Source organism: Hippocampus comes, unplaced genomic scaffold (assembly GCF_001891065.2).
Source record: "Hippocampus comes isolate QL1 unplaced genomic scaffold, H_comes_QL1_v1.1 scaffold107, whole genome shotgun sequence".
Lineage (NCBI taxonomy): Eukaryota > Metazoa > Chordata > Actinopteri > Syngnathiformes > Syngnathidae > Hippocampus > Hippocampus comes.
The window spans coordinates 1083750-1101681 of record NW_017804846.1 but is presented as its reverse complement, the minus strand read 5'-3'; the positions used below and the strand labels follow the sequence as shown (position 1 = coordinate 1101681).

Below are 17932 nucleotides of genomic sequence, written 5' to 3'. Positions count from 1 at the left end.
TTTAGCAAAGAGCATGGAGGAGCTGAAAAGAATTTTACTGTTGATACTTGGCTGTGCTGTCCAGGTAACCCGTACACACACATAAGCATTCATGCATGTGCGCGCGCGCACACACACACACACACACACACACACACACACACACACACATGCCCAGACAACCAGTCTCTCCCAAGAAGAGTATTTGTTCTCTGTTTAGTTTTTCATGTCTGAGCAAAGCTGATTGCTCATACTGCTAATAAGATACACAGTGAGACTATCACTGTGGGATTAAATACTTTGCTACACTGAAGACTCATGAAAATGTTGATCAAATAACACTTTTTTTCTCCTTACTTTTACTGTTAGCAGCATCCTAATACAGAAGTTAGACCGTCACCTTGACTCTGCGCCCACTTAAACTCTAAACTTCTCATTCTCCGCAGTTGCTTTGTTATTCCCTTTGTTACCGTCCTTCCAAACTTCACTCCCTCTCCTTCTATTTTTTCCCCGATATTTTGTCTCCTTCCTACCTGGTCTAGTCTGACTGTTTTCAGGAAAAAGGAAGGCTGCGCGGAGGCAGTGAACAGGAAGACAGGAAGGGGTTTCTTGGGCCATGTACAAATGCTGACATGATGAAATGCTCTTAGCAACAGCTAAATAAACAGCCACAAATTTTACATGTACAATATATTTCCTGTAGTTTCCATTTTCGATAGCGGAATATAAAAACAACTTGCAAAAATGTATATTTCTAATGATTGAAGTGTGTGTTCATCATTAGTGTGAGCGTAAGGAGGAGATGATCGAAAGGATCAAACTGCTGGACATTGAGACCCAAGCTGCCATCGTCTCTCACATCCAGGAGGTCAGTGAAGAACAGTATACGTATATGGTCAACGATGAACATGATGACTATCCTGGACTTTACGTTGTAGACCATTAGGTGCACTTGGTTATTTGATTGATCAATTGTATCCTGTTATTTTGGTTTTCCTTATTGAGCTAATTCGGAACGGTGAAATATCAGAAAAAAGATCTCAGTACAGTTCGGTGCAGTGTCCCACTGCTGACTACAACAGTCGTATAACAAGTGAAAAGTAAAAGTGTGTAAATGTCTGAATTTGCAGGTGACCCACAACCAGCAGAATGTTCTTGACCTTTCATGGCTAGAGGAAGGAGCAGGGCTCGCACAGGAAGAGCTTGAACCATTGTCACGCAGCATGGCTACGTCTCTACAGCAACTGATAGCGCAGAGAGACAAGGCCAGTGAGGTAACAATAACAGCCACAAAAAAAAAAAAGAATTATGAATAAAACACATTGAACAATTTCTATAGCAGACATCTCATGAAATAGTTGTCCTATGAACTTGACTTCGAAGCTGAAGTACAATCGATCAGGTGTGACGGTCAGGTGCAAACCGAGGCTCGAACACACGCGACCACCGTCCCCCGACTCAAGAGTCGGGTGCCCTAACTAGCAGGCCAAAAACATGGGCTGCTAATGCACCGGTTAGCACTATTTTTAAAGCTTTATGGCAGTTTTTTTGCCATCTGGCATCCGCTTACCGAGGCACTGTCACCTTAAAGGTTTGATCACAATTGAGTGTCAGACATGCAGGAAACATTCGTAACGTATGAAAACACATATACATTTAATGAGAAATGAACATTTTGCTACATTACCGTATTTTCTGCATTATAAGGCGCTTTGGATTTTAAAGCGCACCTTGAATGAATGGCCTATTTTCAAACTGTTTTCATATACGGTATAGGGCGCATTGCATTATAAGGCGCATACAATAGTGGCTGCGGTTTCGCTATGCATCCACTAGATGGTGCTAGGCTAAGGGGAATACAATACAATACAGCTTTATTTATATAGAGCACTGTTTTTCAAACCCTGTGCCGCGGCACACTGGTGTGCCGCCAGACATTGCTAACAAGCGAATCTGTGCCGCATGAATGCAGGACGACAGTGAAACAATAAATATGAAAGCTTATCAAATATTTTTTTCTTTGTGTTCATTTGATTCCACTTCAAGCTGTTATGGCGTCTTTCTTAAATGTTAAAAACGGTTATAGTAACAATATAACACGTTAATTGTTAAAATAAGCAGGTTTTTTTTCACATTTTCAGCTAGTGGTGTGCCGCGAGAGTTTTTCAATGAAAGAAGTGTGCCTTGGCTCAAAACAGTTTGAAAAACACTGATATAAAGCCTTCACAACCGCTGCAGCTGTCACAATGAGAACTGGTCACAAACATGGACATGAAACATAAATACAAATGCCATTATAAAACAATAAATGAAAGACAAAATTATGAAGACAATTGCCCTCGTGGGCTCACGTCCACAAGGGGCTAGTTAAATCAGTAGTTAACTATGCTTGGGGTATCATCGTCATTTCATAATGGCTGCGCAGATACTAACGAAGTCGTTGTATGTTGAAGTGTGGGTTGGCGAATGCACATGTCAATTGGTGTCGGGCAGAACCCTTTTAGCTTACAATTGGTTCCTGCTAATAATCACCACTAGATGGCATAGGAACACAAACAGGGAAACAACTCAACGGGGATTATAAAGAGACTGTAACACCATATAGAAGGTGCATCAGATTATATGGCATACTGTCATCTTTAGAGAAAATTGAATGCTTTTAGGTGAGCGTTATAGTGCGCAAAATACGGTACCTATATTTTTATTTATATAGATATATATTGAGAATTGATGTCACCCCTTTTAGGTCATTGTGGATCTTACCCAGGAGAGGGACTACTTATCCAGCCTGCATCCCCAGGAAAGATCAATAGGTAACCCAGGGCAAGTGAATACTTCAGGAGGTGTGATAGTGAATAACAAAGGATCAGCCTTGGCTGTGGCCAGCCTTACCAAAGAAGAGAAGCAGCATTTATCTGTCGAGCTTGCGGACACGAAGGCCAAGCTTCGCAGATATAGACAAGAGCTGTGAGTCGACTGAGGCTTTTAACCTCACCATGCAGTAGGCACAAGATAATTGTAAAATTCTGTGTGCAGCGAAGAGAAGACTGAGCAGTTGATGGATTCCAAACATGAGGTGGAGCATCTAGATCAGGAGCTTCAGAGACTTAAACAAGAGGTTAGCTTCACGTGCGTTAATCCCTCCACTGTGTGCTTCATCATCATCAAATACGGTAATTTGCGTGTGTACGATGTTGCCATCATGTCAGGAATATGTAATGTTCATTGGGATAAGATGGCCTCCTCGAACTCAGAATTTTTAAGACAGTTAACAACCCAAATTGAATACAAATGATTTCCACTTTTGGTCTCACCAAAACTGTCTCCCAGGTGTATATTGTGCATAGAAACTATTTGTCGGTGATACCTAGCCTTGCTCAGATTTGATGATATGACACCTGAGAATTTTAACCTTTACGTCACCTGACTAGTTGACTCAAATGAATGGCTCAAAGTGACAAGGAGAAAGGAAAAAAAATTACGCCTCGCAAGATAATTGTCCACGGAAGCCAAAGAGAAAGCATGTATGTATTCATGTTTCTGTGTGTGGTTCAGAATCAGTCACTATCTTGTGAGGCTCGCTCTGTACGACTGTATCGGGATGAGGTTGACTCTTTGAGGGAGAAAGCGGCCCGGGTCGACCGACTCGACACCGAGTTGACTCGGTGTAAAGAGAAGCTCAATGACGTTCACTTCTACAAGAACAGAGTGGAGGTAAACACATCTTCAATGGTACTCACATTTATGAATCAATTGTGACTATGCGTTCTTGATTGTTATATCTCTGTAGCGATGTATTTCATATTTTGTATCACCAAAAAACTCTGGATTCTTCATCTACAGTGATGGATCCAACCCTGTTTAACACACCTGTATGAAAAAGATTTCTGAAGACCCAAAACTAATATGTAGCTAGAGGGACTCACACGCCATCTATACTTAATATGTGTGGATTTTAGGAGCTTCGTGAAGACAACCTGACCCTTATGGAGACTAAAGTTTTGCTGGAGGACCAACTATCAGTCTCCAGGGGGCGCTGTGAGAAAGTTCATGCTATGGAGAAGGACAACCTGCTACTACGAGCGAAAATACGTGACTTGGAAATGGTATGGTGTCATTATATCACATACAACTTCCTTGTCTTAATACACTGTTAAGGACAAATAAAAGTGGAATGTTACAATTGCTCATCGTACACAGTTGCTCACTACATAGCACAGTTATCCATTTGGAGACAAAAACGTATTTATTTTGGTCACGAGCAACCTAATGCGGCGGTAGGGTGCATAAGTGGTTATCACATCTGTCTCACGGGACAGAGGTTTCAGATTTTGATTCCAGGGCCCGGCCTTGCTGTGTGGAGTTCTCCCTGTGCCTGCCTGGGTTTTCTCCATGTAAAAACATGCCCCCTAGGTTAATTGAACACACTAAATTGTCCCTCGGTGTGATTGTGAGCGCGAATGGTTGTTTGTATATGTATGCCATTCGATTCGCTGGCAACCATTTCAGGGTGTACTCCGCCAACTGCCCAAAGACAGCTGGGACAGTTTCCATCCATCCATGGATGGAAGGATGGATGGATTGAAGGCAAAAATTAAATATGTAAGATGGCAAAATGTTTTATAAAGTGATATTTATATGCATGCGCAGTACACTGACCTGCAACAAAATTCTGATTAATTGCATAATCTGCTGAGAATTTCGCAGCCTCCTCAACATTCAGCTCATGCTCTTTTGTATAAGTGGTCATGCAAGTTGGTATTCTCGTATGTTGTATTTGCTCTAAGACACAAATGTTTGTTGTGGTCTTTGCAGGAGAGGGACAGTGAGCGCCGTCGGCTCGAGGAGCTGGTGGAGGAGAACATGCTTCTGGAGATTGGACAGAAACAGAGTATGAACGAATCAGCTCATCTGGGATGGGAACTGGAACAGCTAACCAAAAACCAAGACAATTCTATCTCAGAAAGTAAGATAGCGGTACCTACACATTTTCCATTACTGTTTTCCACCGAACCTGACTTCTCAATTATCGGTGTGCTGCAGCCCGGAAATCGTTTGTCCATGAGCTCAACGAGTGTGTCTCCAGTCGAGTTTTGAAGCTGGAGAAAGAGAACAGGGAGCTGCAAACCTCGATTGAAAGACTAAAAGAGGAGAATCACCACCTGCAAGAGAAGCAACTCCATACCCAAGAGCTGGACAGGGATAACCAGGGTCTCAGTACCAAGGTAGAAAAAAAAACGGGTTTAAAATGTAAGCCATTTAAGCCCTTCATAGAAAGAAGTACAGTCAAGCCTGGACAGTGGAGCCCTCAAGTTTGCGTGTGCAAAAACAGGCTTGTGGATGCTTCTCTGCTAACCAGGCACACCCAAAATTGGATGTAAAACTTAAAAACCTTGTTAAAAAGTAGCCTACCTGATATGAAATGAGAACCACTAAAGGTTCTGTTGTTGAGTACTGCAAAATAGGGGATTGAAAGGGAGCAAAGGAGATCATCTGAGACCTTGTCTTGTCTCACTCTGTTTTAATTTTGATTCTGGATTTTGTTTGTCTCAATATATAATGGGTTGTGTGTAAACCAGTGTTTGTTAAGAGTACAGTGTAATGCAGAGGTGTACTTATAACAGTTTTATAGACAAATGATACGATTTATAGTCGTGCGGGGGGGGGGCGAGATGTTTTCCTCTTCCTAGGGGGGGGCATGACAGAAAATAATTGAGAAACACTGGTGTAAACTAATCTTTTACATGACTAAATTTGGGTCTCTCTCAGTTGGAGCGTCTCCAGGGCTTGCTGGACCAGGAGAAACTGACCAATCAAGACATGGAGTCACTTGGGGAGGAATTGTTGAAGGAAAAGCAAAATCTGGAAAGAGAAATGCACGCTCTAAGAGCAGACAAAGACCGACAGGTAAATTCTAGCAACACCGTCAGAAGCTCAGTTGTACACCAGAGAAGTTCAGTCCGTCATGATGTGATGAAGAGCAAAGACATATCAAGCTTCAGTAAACACAAAGTACAACAGAAAGAATCATTGGATCTTGTGCCTTGCTAAAGACCTTCCCGCTTTATTTCTCCTGTTTCACAAGATTTCAGAATTGGAGAGTGAGAAGCAGCATCTTTTTGATGCTATGGTGTCGCTTCGTGAGCGGGCGCAGTCTCACAGTGAAACAAGGGTCCGCGAGGTGGAAGCAGAGAATCGCCTCCTACACCAAGGCATTACTGATACCAGTGCCCGGTTAGCAAGTCTGGAAACTCAACTCATGCTTTCCAAAGAAGAGGCAGATAGGCTGAGGGAGAGGGCAGAAAGATGCAGTGAAGTAGAGAGGGAGATGGCCAAGACGGAGAGGAGCAGGGATGCTCTTAACAGAGAGGTAAGCCATTACCTTTATCGATGATATGATTCCTGAAGGGGGGCAAAAACAAAGTGATTGACTTGGACGTTTGGGTCTCCAGGTGACATCTCTGCGTGCTTGCAGCGAGAGGTCGGAGTTTCTTGAGAAGCAGGTGTCCTCCCTGGAGCAGGACGTGCACAGACTGAAACGGGAAGCCGAGGAGGGTCAACAAGGGCTTCAGCAACTGAAGAGACAGGAAGCAGAAAATAGCCTCCTGACAAAGGAAAACTTGGACCTCCGCTGCTCTGTGGAAAATCTGCGCTCCTCAGCCTCTCTCCTCACAAAACAACAGGAGGACTACAAGGAGGTGCAGAAAGAATTGCAAGAACTGCAGAGGAGATTGGAGGAGGTTGGAGTGGAGTTACACGGCGAGAGGAAGAGAGGAGAGAGGCTGGAAGTCAATGTTGCCACACTAAATCAAGAGAAGCATCGCTTAGAGGGTGAGATGGAGAAGTTGAAAGAGGAGCGGGAACAAATGGAGAGAGAGGAGCAGGAAGCATTGCGTAGGCAGGAAGAGCTGAGAAAAGAAATAGAAGATCTGAGTCAGGAGCAGAGGAGGAGAGAGGAAGGGGACAACGAGAGACTGAAGATGCTGGTGGACCTGGAACAGTCTGAGAAGGGAAGGAAGCACCTGGAAAAAGAGAGTTGGAGGAACAGAATGCTCCTGGAAGGTAAGGAGGCAGAGCTGGAAGAGAAGGCTCGTCAGTTGGCTCTGGCGGAGAAAGACGGCGTAGATATGAGAAAAGAAGTGAATTTGCTTAAGGAGGCGGCACTCAAGGCCAAAGAGTTGGAGAGGGAGAACAAGGAGCTGCACAAACAGGCCACCATTGACAAGAGAACGTTGGTTACACTTCGAGAGGTAAGAGTGACATCGTTGTTTTTTTGGGGTAGATATCGAGGACTTTGTGTGGCGTGAGCTACTCACATTATATACTGCACAGTAGGATGGCACATACGGGTGTACATAGGTTTGTAATTAACTGTAAGCGTAACAGAGAGCATTGTGTGTAGGAGTTGGTGTCCGAGAAATTGAGAGTCCAGCAGCACAGCGTCGAGTTGGAAAGACTCAATGAAGAACTGGAGAAGGTCGGACTGAACCGAGAAAGACTACTACAGCAGGAGCACATGCTGGAAGATAGGTAGCTTGAAATCGCACCAAATACAGTCACGTTGTTGGAGTACCGAGAAGCCTTACTATAAAATGTTGACGTTGACTCGTGCTTGTGTGCGTCAGCAAGTACAAGCTGCTTGAATCCCGACTGGAGGAAACGGTCCAACAGGCAATGAAGATTAAAGAGGGCAAAATCTCCAATCTGGAGAAGAAACTCGAAGAGAGCAACACACGCAACGCCACGCTACAGAATGAGCTAGCTACTGTGAGTGAAAATAAAAACACAGCCGAGCATTCGCTTCATGTCAGTAGTTTTGAATTAGTGGGCAAGTGAATTTTACTTAAACTGTTGTTTTGCCAAATAAGTTAAGAAACATAATGTGAAGGTGGTCAAGTACACACCAGGAAAGACTGCACTGAGTAGTTAACTTCCAGTTATTAGGACCTGTTCTGACTTCTGGTATTTAAACACCCAATAAAAGGAGTACCTTGCCTTTCCTAAACAGTTTTGTGGGGAAAATGTGGTGTCTAGAGACCCCCCTATTATTTATTTAACCATTTCTTGATGAAGTTGTAGCTTCAATTTTTAAGAAAGTCTTCTCCAATTCAGTAATTTGCACATGAAGTCAATTTGCATGGTGTAACATATTGCCAATAAGCAGCAAAGAAGCAACAGCACTTGCATGTTGGTGTCAGGCTCGCTATCGCCCCAGAATTAAATCTGTCGACACAGAAACATATACCAACATACATAACTAAATTCAGAATGAGTAAGAGACATCTGTGTAAAAATAGAGAGAGACCCACGAGAATTTGTTTTATTTTCATTTTGATTCAGGCACTTGAGAAAGTGTCTACTTTCCGTGAGCAACAGGAGAGAGAAGAAAACCACAACCCCCCTGAGTTCTCAGGAGGACACGGGCGGAGCGGCTCAGCAACTGCTGAGCTTCTCCGTATCAAAGATCATCTCATTGAGATCGAGAAGAATGTAAGTTTCGGGGGTGGGGGGGTTGCACGCGATTGAGTATGTGTGGGAGTGTCACACACCCACACACACTAATGTCTAATTGATATAATGTCATTGATGCTTGTTAACATTCACCCCATTGCTCAGAAATTAAATTTAGTTTGATTTTCAAACATATGAATTCATGTCATCCAGTTTCCTGTAAATACATCACTGTTTTGTAATTCAGTCATATTTTCTGAGTAGTTCTTGCCTCTTGTCATTATTAACAGTGTCCGTATTTTCCCTAGAATGCCTCATTGCAGACTCAGAGCAGTTTGTTGAAGGATCAGCTTAAACAGCTTGAGAACCAAAACAGTTCACTCAACAACCAAATGGCAACACTGCAGCGACACACCACAGTGCTGCAGGAGCAGAATTCAGCTCTGCATACTCAGACAGCACAACTTCAGGTACACAGATCATTCGGAAACACTTTAGGCAATCATTTTGTTCACAATCATATTTTCGGCATGTTGTTTTACTTTGTTTCATACCACAGTAACGAACAAATCATATCCAAATCTCAAATTCTTTACTCTTTCTCTCTCCCTCCCTCTCCCTCTCTATTTTTTCCCTGTATGTATGAATTAAACTGTAGTATGTTGCATTTATGAAATCAATGACCTGCTACAGAGAATGCTACATGTTTTTCGTACATGTACCGAAAATATTTTGAACTCTGAAAAAAAAAGACATTTGGTTGAATCTTTTAAATAAAACACTCATTTTTTGAGTCAGATTAAAGCCAACTTTAAATTATCCAGCTGCCACAAACCAAAAAGGCCATCTGCTTCTGTTTGGTCATCATTTTATTATGTGTGCTGTGTGCAGTCAGCTGTCATCTTGAATTAGAAAAAAAAAACCAAATTCACTTAACAATGTAAGCATATGTATAGAATTGAATAATAATAGTCATTTAAAATATTTTTTTACCTGTTTGATGTGATTTATCCTCCTGAACCTCGGCGTACAGTGTCGGCACATCAAGGCAGTAAGGCTTTCCCGCACAATTGTAAGCCTTCATCTGTGATGTGTGAATGATGTTTGTTTTTAATGTAGCCGATGTGGCACGTAATATTATTATTATTTTACTTCAGATACTGTTTTTTTCTTGGGTTGCTTGCAGGGGTTCGAATAGCTCAGAAAATCTTGGTCCCAGGTGAAGGCAGCTCTGCCGCATATTTTGAGAGGAAAAAAAAAAGTTTTATTTTAATGTTACAAGAGCACCATAGTCTTCAAATTTAGTAACTAAAATTAAAACAAATTTAAAGTGTAATACTAACAATTGATTTTCCAAAGTCACAGCGAGCCCAAGCAGAAGGATGAAGGAGCCGCCTGCGGCTTTGGAGACTCAGGTTGCAGACCCCTGGTATAATGGATGTTACTGTCTCCTAGGTGGAAAACTCCACACTGTCGTCCCAGAGTGCATCTCTCATGGCTCAGAATGCCGTGTTGCAAGGCCAAGTCACCGCCTTGGAGAATGAGGTCGAGTCATGGCAAAGACAGCGCGAGGAGGCCTGGCGAGGCAGAGAAAGCGTTCTCAATGACCACGAGCGCTTGCTGAATGTACATGAGAGGCAAGCACATGAGTACGAGGAGTTGATCAGTCAACACACGGCTCTGAAAGTCAAGCAGAGGACACTAGAGGGCGAACACAGAACAATGCACAGCAAGTAAGTTTGTCACATACAAATACAAGGTCGAACACAAGCACTTTCCCCCCAGTTTTGAATTTTCAGTTGAACATCAAAATTGTGACTCAGCAATTGAATTAAATGGTATGTTGTAAAAACCTTTTATTACGTTTAATCGCTCTATGTCACACGTCATGTCGCGCACAAGTAGAGCGGTCAATGCACATTTGTGTAACACACAAGTCCAGCATAGGACTAAGTCGTTTGCGAATGTAATTTTTAACACGATGCAGCAGAATGCAGCATTCTGTTTGGGCAGATTTCCACAATGTAAATTTGAAATAATGTTTTTTTTAAAAATATATATATATTATTATTTTGTATTTATTTATTTATTTTTGCTGCTGTAGATTGCAAATTTCTCCATTGTGAGACAAATAAAGGTTTTCTTATCTTATTTTCGAAAGGGATAGAAATGTATAAAAAAAAATGTTTACCTGATTCATTGATTCATGAAAAAAAAATCAACAGATGAATCCATTATTGAAGTACCAATCATTAGTTGCAGCTCTATATGCAACTATATTCATGATTGATGGCAGCATTTGTTTTTTTTCTTCTGAAAACTAATTGACCTCTGTGTAATTTCTCTCTGTCTCTTTGCAGGTATTGCGCTTTGTTGCAGCAAAAAGAGAAATGGGAGGAATTAGAAGGGCGGGGTCAGAAGGAGAGAGAGGCATTAAACCAAGAGCACCAGAAGAATCGGCTATTGCAGCAAGAAAACCTTCAACTTAAAAATGAAGTGGACAGGTACAAGATGGCAGACACTGACAGGTTTATGACATCCATGCAGAGCTCCAGATTACGATTTTTTTTTTTTTTTTTTTTTTTAGTTCCTTGAAGTCAATGTCTATACCACATCAGGTTACATTTGAACACGCAATACTTGTGATTGTGATTTGGGGCATGAGACTCTTGATTGTTGTGGACAGCTCAGTGAGGGGGTGTTGGTCAACAAAGAGATTACACTGGGGAACACATTTTTTTTGTTGAGTTAGGTTTGACAGCCATTTTTAACAAATGTTTGGGTGTGGAATCCAAAACTGATCTCAGTTTTTCCTTTATGATACCAAGCTATAGACATGTAAGATCCCCCTTTTCTTCAAAAAAATTATGAAATTAACGTGTAATAAAACACGCAGCTACAAGGTTAAGAGAACAAACTGCTATGCTAGTCTTCTGTTTGCTGATATTCATAGTACTGACCTATTGTGACTGCACAGTTTTATTATCCTCAAATCATTCCCTAGTGTTATTCAGTTCTCGTGGCGATTATTGTCTCCAATTTTCAAAAATCTATGAAATAAGGTAATATTGCAGCTTCAGAAGAAACATATTTATTGGCTCTTGTCCTGTACAATCTTTAGGATGTCACATAGCGAATCCCAACAATCTGCGCAGTGCAATGCGCTACAGCAGCAGATGAATGAACTCAAGACCTCATTTAGCACTGCCCAGCTGGAAGTGAATCGATGGATGTCACGGTATGATACGCTCATGGAGCAACACCAGGGCTTGGACCTCACTATGACCAAACTAGACAACCACTGTGAGGTAAACCTTTTCCCAAATGTAAAAAAGTAGTTTTGTTCATGTACCATATTTTCTCCACAATGAGGCGCTCCGGATTATAAGGCACATTTTCAATGAATGGCCTATTTCAAAACTGTTTTCATTGCATTGCATAGAATAGAAGCTCCAATAGTGGCTGCGGTGGCATTATGCAACCACTAGATGGAGCTACGCTAAAGTGAATACAATACAATAAAGCTTTATCACCCAGCAAAGCCATGAAGAACTGGTCACAAACATGGACATGAAACATATAAATACAAATGGCATTACAAAACAATAAATGAAAGACAAAATTTATTATGACAATTGATTCGACAAAAAGACAGACAAACCTCATGGGCTCACATTCATAAGGGTCTAAATATCCTTTGAAGCCTTGCTTGTCTCCTTCCTTTGTCAGTCGTTAACTCTGCTTTTGGTATTATCTTCGTTTCATAATGGCTGCGCGGAGCTTTGTGAGCTCTGTTTCAGTGCGTGTTGACGAATGCGCCAGTCAATTTGTGTCGGGCAGAACCCTTTTAGGTTACAATTGGTTCCTGCTAATAATCACCACTAGATGGCATCGGAACCCTAACAGGGAAACAACTCAATGGGAAATATAAAGAGACGTGTATACAAAGCACACCGGATTATAAAGCGCACTGTTGGCTTTTGAGAAATTGTAATGCTTTTAGGTGCGCCTTATTGTGTGGAAAATACGGTAATTAGGCGATACGCTTGTGTCAACTCTGGAATGCATTTGGTTTGAACCAGCTATTAAGTCGCCTGAAAGGGAACTTAGAAGAAGAAAATCATCACCTGCTGAGCCAGATCAACCTTTTGAGTCAGCAAAATCACACTCTGCTGGAAAGAAGCATGGAGAGCAAAGAGCTTTATCATCAGGAGCAGAAGCTGTACATGTAACTATTCGCGCACCAACATATTTACTCGATGTACAAGGGAACATAAGAAACTGTACTTTATTGTCTCCGTACTGTGTTGTATGCAGTGTAGACACCACCCTTTGCAATTGCAATTCATTCTGTAGAACTCAAGCCCCTTTGACACACCACTTTATCACTGACCCTTTTCCGCTGGCAATTGGTGCCATCAGGTACTAGCTGGCCGTCTAAGGATGCTGAGCAGATGCCTCATGGGTGATGGAAACCACTGTTGATCAAGCAGCTTTGTCATTCCTACAGGCTTTGTAACGTATAACCCTAATGGAAATTAGTACAAACATGCTAACGTACGCTGCCCTTGTTGAGTGGAAGCTGCAGCATGAGGCCTTTTCACACTGCACTTGGCACATCACAATAAGCCATTCACGAACCCATTGATTGTTTATGCATCGCCACACCCTGCCGATAGATTGTGGCGGAGTGATTCCAGATTGACAGCAAAAACAGCAGAGAAAAGCAAAATATGACAAATAGCGGAATCAATAATTAATGCGGGTGGTGTCGTAGTTTTCCTGACGAGTTGCAACACAAGGTAGATGTCCTTCTGTAACGTGGTAAAAAAGGCAGACCTCCACGACTTTGGACCATGTTGGTTGAAAGTGTTTGAAATGTGTGATTTCAGCATTTTTAACAATAAAAATATTAGTTTTTGAAAGTTTTACTTGTACATCAAAACCAGCAGAAGAAGTCACTAGGCTACTTCCCACTTGGTCACTTAGCAACCAGTGGCAAATATGGGCAAGCTGGTGCGATGCCGCTGTCGTCCCGCTGCCATTCTGCGACCTACCCTGCAGTGGACGTTGTGAAAAGCAAATGCAATTTGTCAGTGCCTTGATACTCCACAGTCTCCACTTTGCTGCAGCACTCCCTGGTTGACTTGAGTCTCCTTTGTTTACCACAATTATTGCTAAAAAAAAATTACAAATCAAAATAAGGAGTAGATCTGAACTGTTGTGAAGTGGAAAAGGGGCAATTTTGACTTTGATAACACATACCTGTCAACTTGTTGTTTTCCCCGTATTTTATACGTTTTTTCATCATTTCAAATCATGTACGGCATATTACAACTTTTATAGGGAAAAAAAAAATTGTGAACCGAACTCACAAAGACCGTTTTGGCTCAAATCCAGATCGTCTCACCTGCTGATAGCCAACGACAATGCCGTTGTCGATCGCGACTATTGTCACGGCAAACCAGCAAAAGTAATCCTCAATCGTATATTTTTTTTCATTGCTGCGTACGGTCGGATTGATAAAGCATGATGTGCGCATGCGCGGTAAACCGTTGTACGGGTTTTTGTTGCTTTGTAAGGGGAATCGTAATCATTTATAAGGGCAGCTATTAGCCGAGGTTGACAGGTATGATAACAAAGCATGAAAAACAGTTTCTAGGGACTTTTTGCAAAAAAATGTCTGTTTCTTTCCTTCTTTGACTCTGTTAGTGATAAACTGAACGCTCTTCGTCGTCAGAAAGAGAAATTAGAAGAGAAGATCATGGACCAGTACAAGTTCTATGACCCTACACCCAAAAAGTAAGTACAGAGGTGCAGGGTGCGATTCCGGCTCAGGCCTTCCTGTGTTGAGTTTGCATGTTTTCCCCGTGTCTGCGTGGGTTGTCTTGGCCAGTCTAATACCTTCTACTTTTAACCCATGATGAAGTGCTTTGTTGTGTTGGCAGTGTGTTTTGGGTCATTGTCCTGATGCATGATGAAGCTTCTCCTGATTAGTTTAAGTGCATTTTTCTGTAAAATGCCAGCCCAAATGGCTTTTTAGGCTTCAGAACACATTCTGTTGCAATCACCATTCCTAACTTCAATGTGATATTCATCTTTTGATCAGAAATCCAAATGTCTTCAGTGCACAACAAAAGCAAAGGAAGTGACCTGTCAGTCCAATACCTTTGGAGGGGACTCAACAGGATGTGGGTTGTATGTACTGTGTATATATAGGGTTTTCTCTCTCTCTTTGATATATATATATATATATATATATATATATATATGTATATGTATGTATGTGTGTGTGTGTCTATATATCCAGGCCAAAGCGAACCTGTCACGAAGAATAAAAATAAAAATAGCGGTAGCACGAACAAGAAAAATAAAACATAGTGGTAAGAAAGAAAAAAGAAGAAAATAATAGAAGAGATAACAGAAAATGGAGAAACGTAGCAACAAAAGAAAAGTGGGTCGAAGATCGGCAAGGTTAACCGGCAGCTGAGGAGAAGTTATGATGTAATTTACATTTCAAAAACCAGAAGCCATTCATTTACGAATGTGATTGCACTTTAGTTTACATATTTAAATGTTCAGATATTAAGATTTGAATGAGGCAAAATAACATGCTTTTTCTCTCAAATATCTTGTTATAATCATTAGTTTCAGATGTACTGTAATTATTTTCTTTATAAAAATTAATTTGGTGTTCAAAAAGTATTTTTTCAAACTTGAGTCTTGAAAAAGAGGGGGTCGTCTTATAATCAGGGCCGTCTTATATTCGGGCCAATATATAATTGTATAGTATATATAATTTTTGGTGGGGGGGGGATATACTATGTGCAAATATGTATCTGGGTATATTTGAACTACCTGAAGGCAGCATAAGAGATGTCTCAGTAATATCTCTCTTTCTTTCTCTCTCTCTCTAAAACAAACAACAATGTGTAAAGTAGGATATGAAATGTCAATCCAAAATATTTTGACAATGATTTGTTGTGTTTGAATTGTTTCCAGCGTGTGCCTTGTGATTAACTGGGAACCAGTTCAGGTTATACCTTCCAAAGTCAGCTGGGAGAAGTTCCAGATGCTCCCGTGGTTGGAGAAAATGTATAGCTGGAAGGTTCTGATTAAAAGTATTCTGTGCGTTGTCAGGAGGAGTCATTGGTCTAGCGCCATGGCTTTCGTCAAACTCATGAAACCGAGGAAGGAGAGGAGCAGGGAGCGGGGTGGAGATCGAGACAAGGAAGGGACTCAAGAGAGAGAATGGACAAAGAGTGCACCTGACATCCCACTACCTGCCCCCCCTCCCTTACTCCCCCCAGAAACCCCACCCCCTGGCCCTCAGAGAACAGGAAATGACTCCTGGGACAATGGCCACACCCACAGTAAACATAATAACCACAGCAACAGCCCAAGCCTGGGCCTCCAGAGTCCAACATTGACGCCCAACAGCCGAGGTAGATAAACACACATACACTCACACACGCATGTGCACACACTGCTCTCTTTTTTTAGCATGTATATTTTCAACGCGTGATTCATTTCAGGATTTTCAGGTGAAATCTACAATTCAGAAGCACAAGACTGTGTGAGGTATTCCATATTGATACTATATGTCAGGGGTGCCCAACATTTTTTGACCGAAGATCCACTTTTCAATGAGCCAACCAACCCGCAATTGTCCCGTTCCCGCACACACGCATACACACGCACACGTGTGCCATGATGAGCAACAGCCAGATCGGTCGCTAACATGAACAAAAAAGAAAAAGAAACAAGATTGTTCATGAGAATGCTGCAGTCAAAAAATAACGTTTCGAGCCCTAATTTAAATGAACTGACAGTGTGAGCAGAGGGGTTTGTTCCAGAGGGGAGGAGCATAATACCGAAAATGCTGCCTCACTTTTTTGGGTTCTGGTTCTGGGAACACACAAGACACCTGTGCCAGATGACCTGAAGGGTCTGGCTGATTCGTAGAGTACTAGTACATCTTGCATGTATTTTGATATAAGAACATTCATTTTGAGATTTATAGACCAACAGCATGGCAGACTGGTTAGCGCGTCGGCCTCACGGTGCAGAGGTGTAGGGTTCGATTCTGGTTCTGACCTCCCTGGGTGGAGTTTGCAAGTTCTCCCTGTGTCTGAATGTTTTTTTTCCGGATACTCCGGTTTCCTCCCACATTCTAAAAACACGCGTGGCATGTTAATGCAACACTCCAAATTGTCCTTAGGTTGGTTGTTTGTCTCTGTGTGCCCTGCGATTGGCTGGCAACCGGTTCAGGGTGTCCCCCGCCTACTGCCCGAAGACAGTTGGGATAGGCTCCAGCAAGCCCTGTGACCCTTGTGAGGATAATTGGATCAGGAAATGGATGGATGGATCGATGTTGTTCTCTGTCTAGTTGAGACAGAGAATTCCGAGCTATGTTTTTGTTAATAGGTGGATTTGGAAATTGCGGTTGTGAAATGGTGGTTGTTAAAATTCACATCGAAGTCAATAATTTTGAGAAGACTTTTTGATAAGAGATCATAATGCAAATTGGAATCAAGAACACCCTAACAATGTGTGTTTGTTTTTTCTAAAACAGAATAATAGTACAAAATGGATGACCAGGGCAATCATAGACAAGAAAACTGAACAGTAGTTTAACTTACATGTCTGAAAGAAGTACAATTCATTTAATATTGCCCCATCTCCATAAAATATGAACAGTTATTTATCTACCTCATCTTTTTGTATTAGTCTTTTGTTATTTACCTGTATATACGCCAAAATACAGTACAAGTCACTGGTAGTGTAGTGGTACACTCGCCTGACTTGTGTATGGGCAGCGTGGGATCGGTTTCCACTCAGTGACGGCATGAATGTGGGTGTGTATAGTTGTTTGTCTTTATATGTGCCCCGCGACTGACTGCCGACCAGTTCAGGGCGCAGTCCGTCTTCCACCCGAAGTCAGCTGGCATAGGCTCCAGCACCGACCTATGACCCCGTTCAGGATCAGCGGTGTTGTAAATGAATGGATGGATCTACAGTACATACACATGCATATACAGTATATTCACATCCATACTGTATTTACATATATACATGTACACACTAGGGTGGTCCATTTTGGAAAAGTTTGTCGGATTCGTCGGGCCGGGTCGGAAATCTTGTCGATACTATGACACAAGGATGTGCGCAAAATTTTATTCCGATCGGATAATTTTATCCCGTCCCGCAGAGCGACCAAAGTTTCCCCTATGGAAAGAATGTTACGGGGCTGAATGGTAGTACGGTTTCTCCCGTACAGTAAGGATTTTGTTTTGCTCAGTTCGCACTTGCAATAATTCAAAGACGGAAGACAGGAACGCATGTATTGCAAAAAAGGCAACCGTGGTTATCCTTCAACACTGGTGAGATTGTTGGTCCATGTTAACTGGTCCATCTGTCTATCTTTCCATCTGTCTATAATGCGCGACTGTCTGGAAGTGATCCGATCCGTTTTGCATTTTTTTCAGGCCGGGAGTGGTGC

General features: G+C 41.9%; 1 protein-coding gene across 4 annotated transcripts in view; it reads left to right on the top strand.

Moving 5' to 3' along the window:
• ccdc88c (coiled-coil domain containing 88C) overlaps nt 1-17932 on the top strand; it is a 45511-nt gene that overhangs the window by 15312 nt on the left and 12267 nt on the right. For all 4 annotated transcript variants that reach the window (XR_002169049.1, XR_002169047.1, XM_019876679.1 and 1 more), the window contains exons 5-26: nt 6-64; nt 764-847; nt 1110-1253; nt 2726-2946; nt 3016-3097; nt 3535-3693; nt 3939-4085; nt 4795-4945; nt 5023-5204; nt 5749-5886; nt 6065-6349; nt 6432-7229; nt 7382-7509; nt 7605-7746; nt 8320-8469; nt 8739-8900; nt 9886-10163; nt 10791-10934; nt 11552-11738; nt 12513-12658; nt 14143-14232; nt 15571-15875. Coding sequence is in view for 2 of the 4 variants with exons in the window: in XM_019876679.1 (XP_019732238.1) it covers nt 6-64; nt 764-847; nt 1110-1253; nt 2726-2946; nt 3016-3097; nt 3535-3693; nt 3939-4085; nt 4795-4945; nt 5023-5204; nt 5749-5886; nt 6065-6349; nt 6432-7229; nt 7382-7509; nt 7605-7746; nt 8320-8469; nt 8739-8900; nt 9886-10163; nt 10791-10934; nt 11552-11738; nt 12513-12658; nt 14143-14232; nt 15571-15875 (4182 nt within the window). In the remaining 2 variants the exon portion in view is untranslated. The remainder of the gene's footprint in view (nt 1-5; nt 65-763; nt 848-1109; nt 1254-2725; nt 2947-3015; nt 3098-3534; nt 3694-3938; nt 4086-4794; nt 4946-5022; nt 5205-5748; nt 5887-6064; nt 6350-6431; nt 7230-7381; nt 7510-7604; nt 7747-8319; nt 8470-8738; nt 8901-9885; nt 10164-10790; nt 10935-11551; nt 11739-12512; nt 12659-14142; nt 14233-15570; nt 15876-17932) is intronic.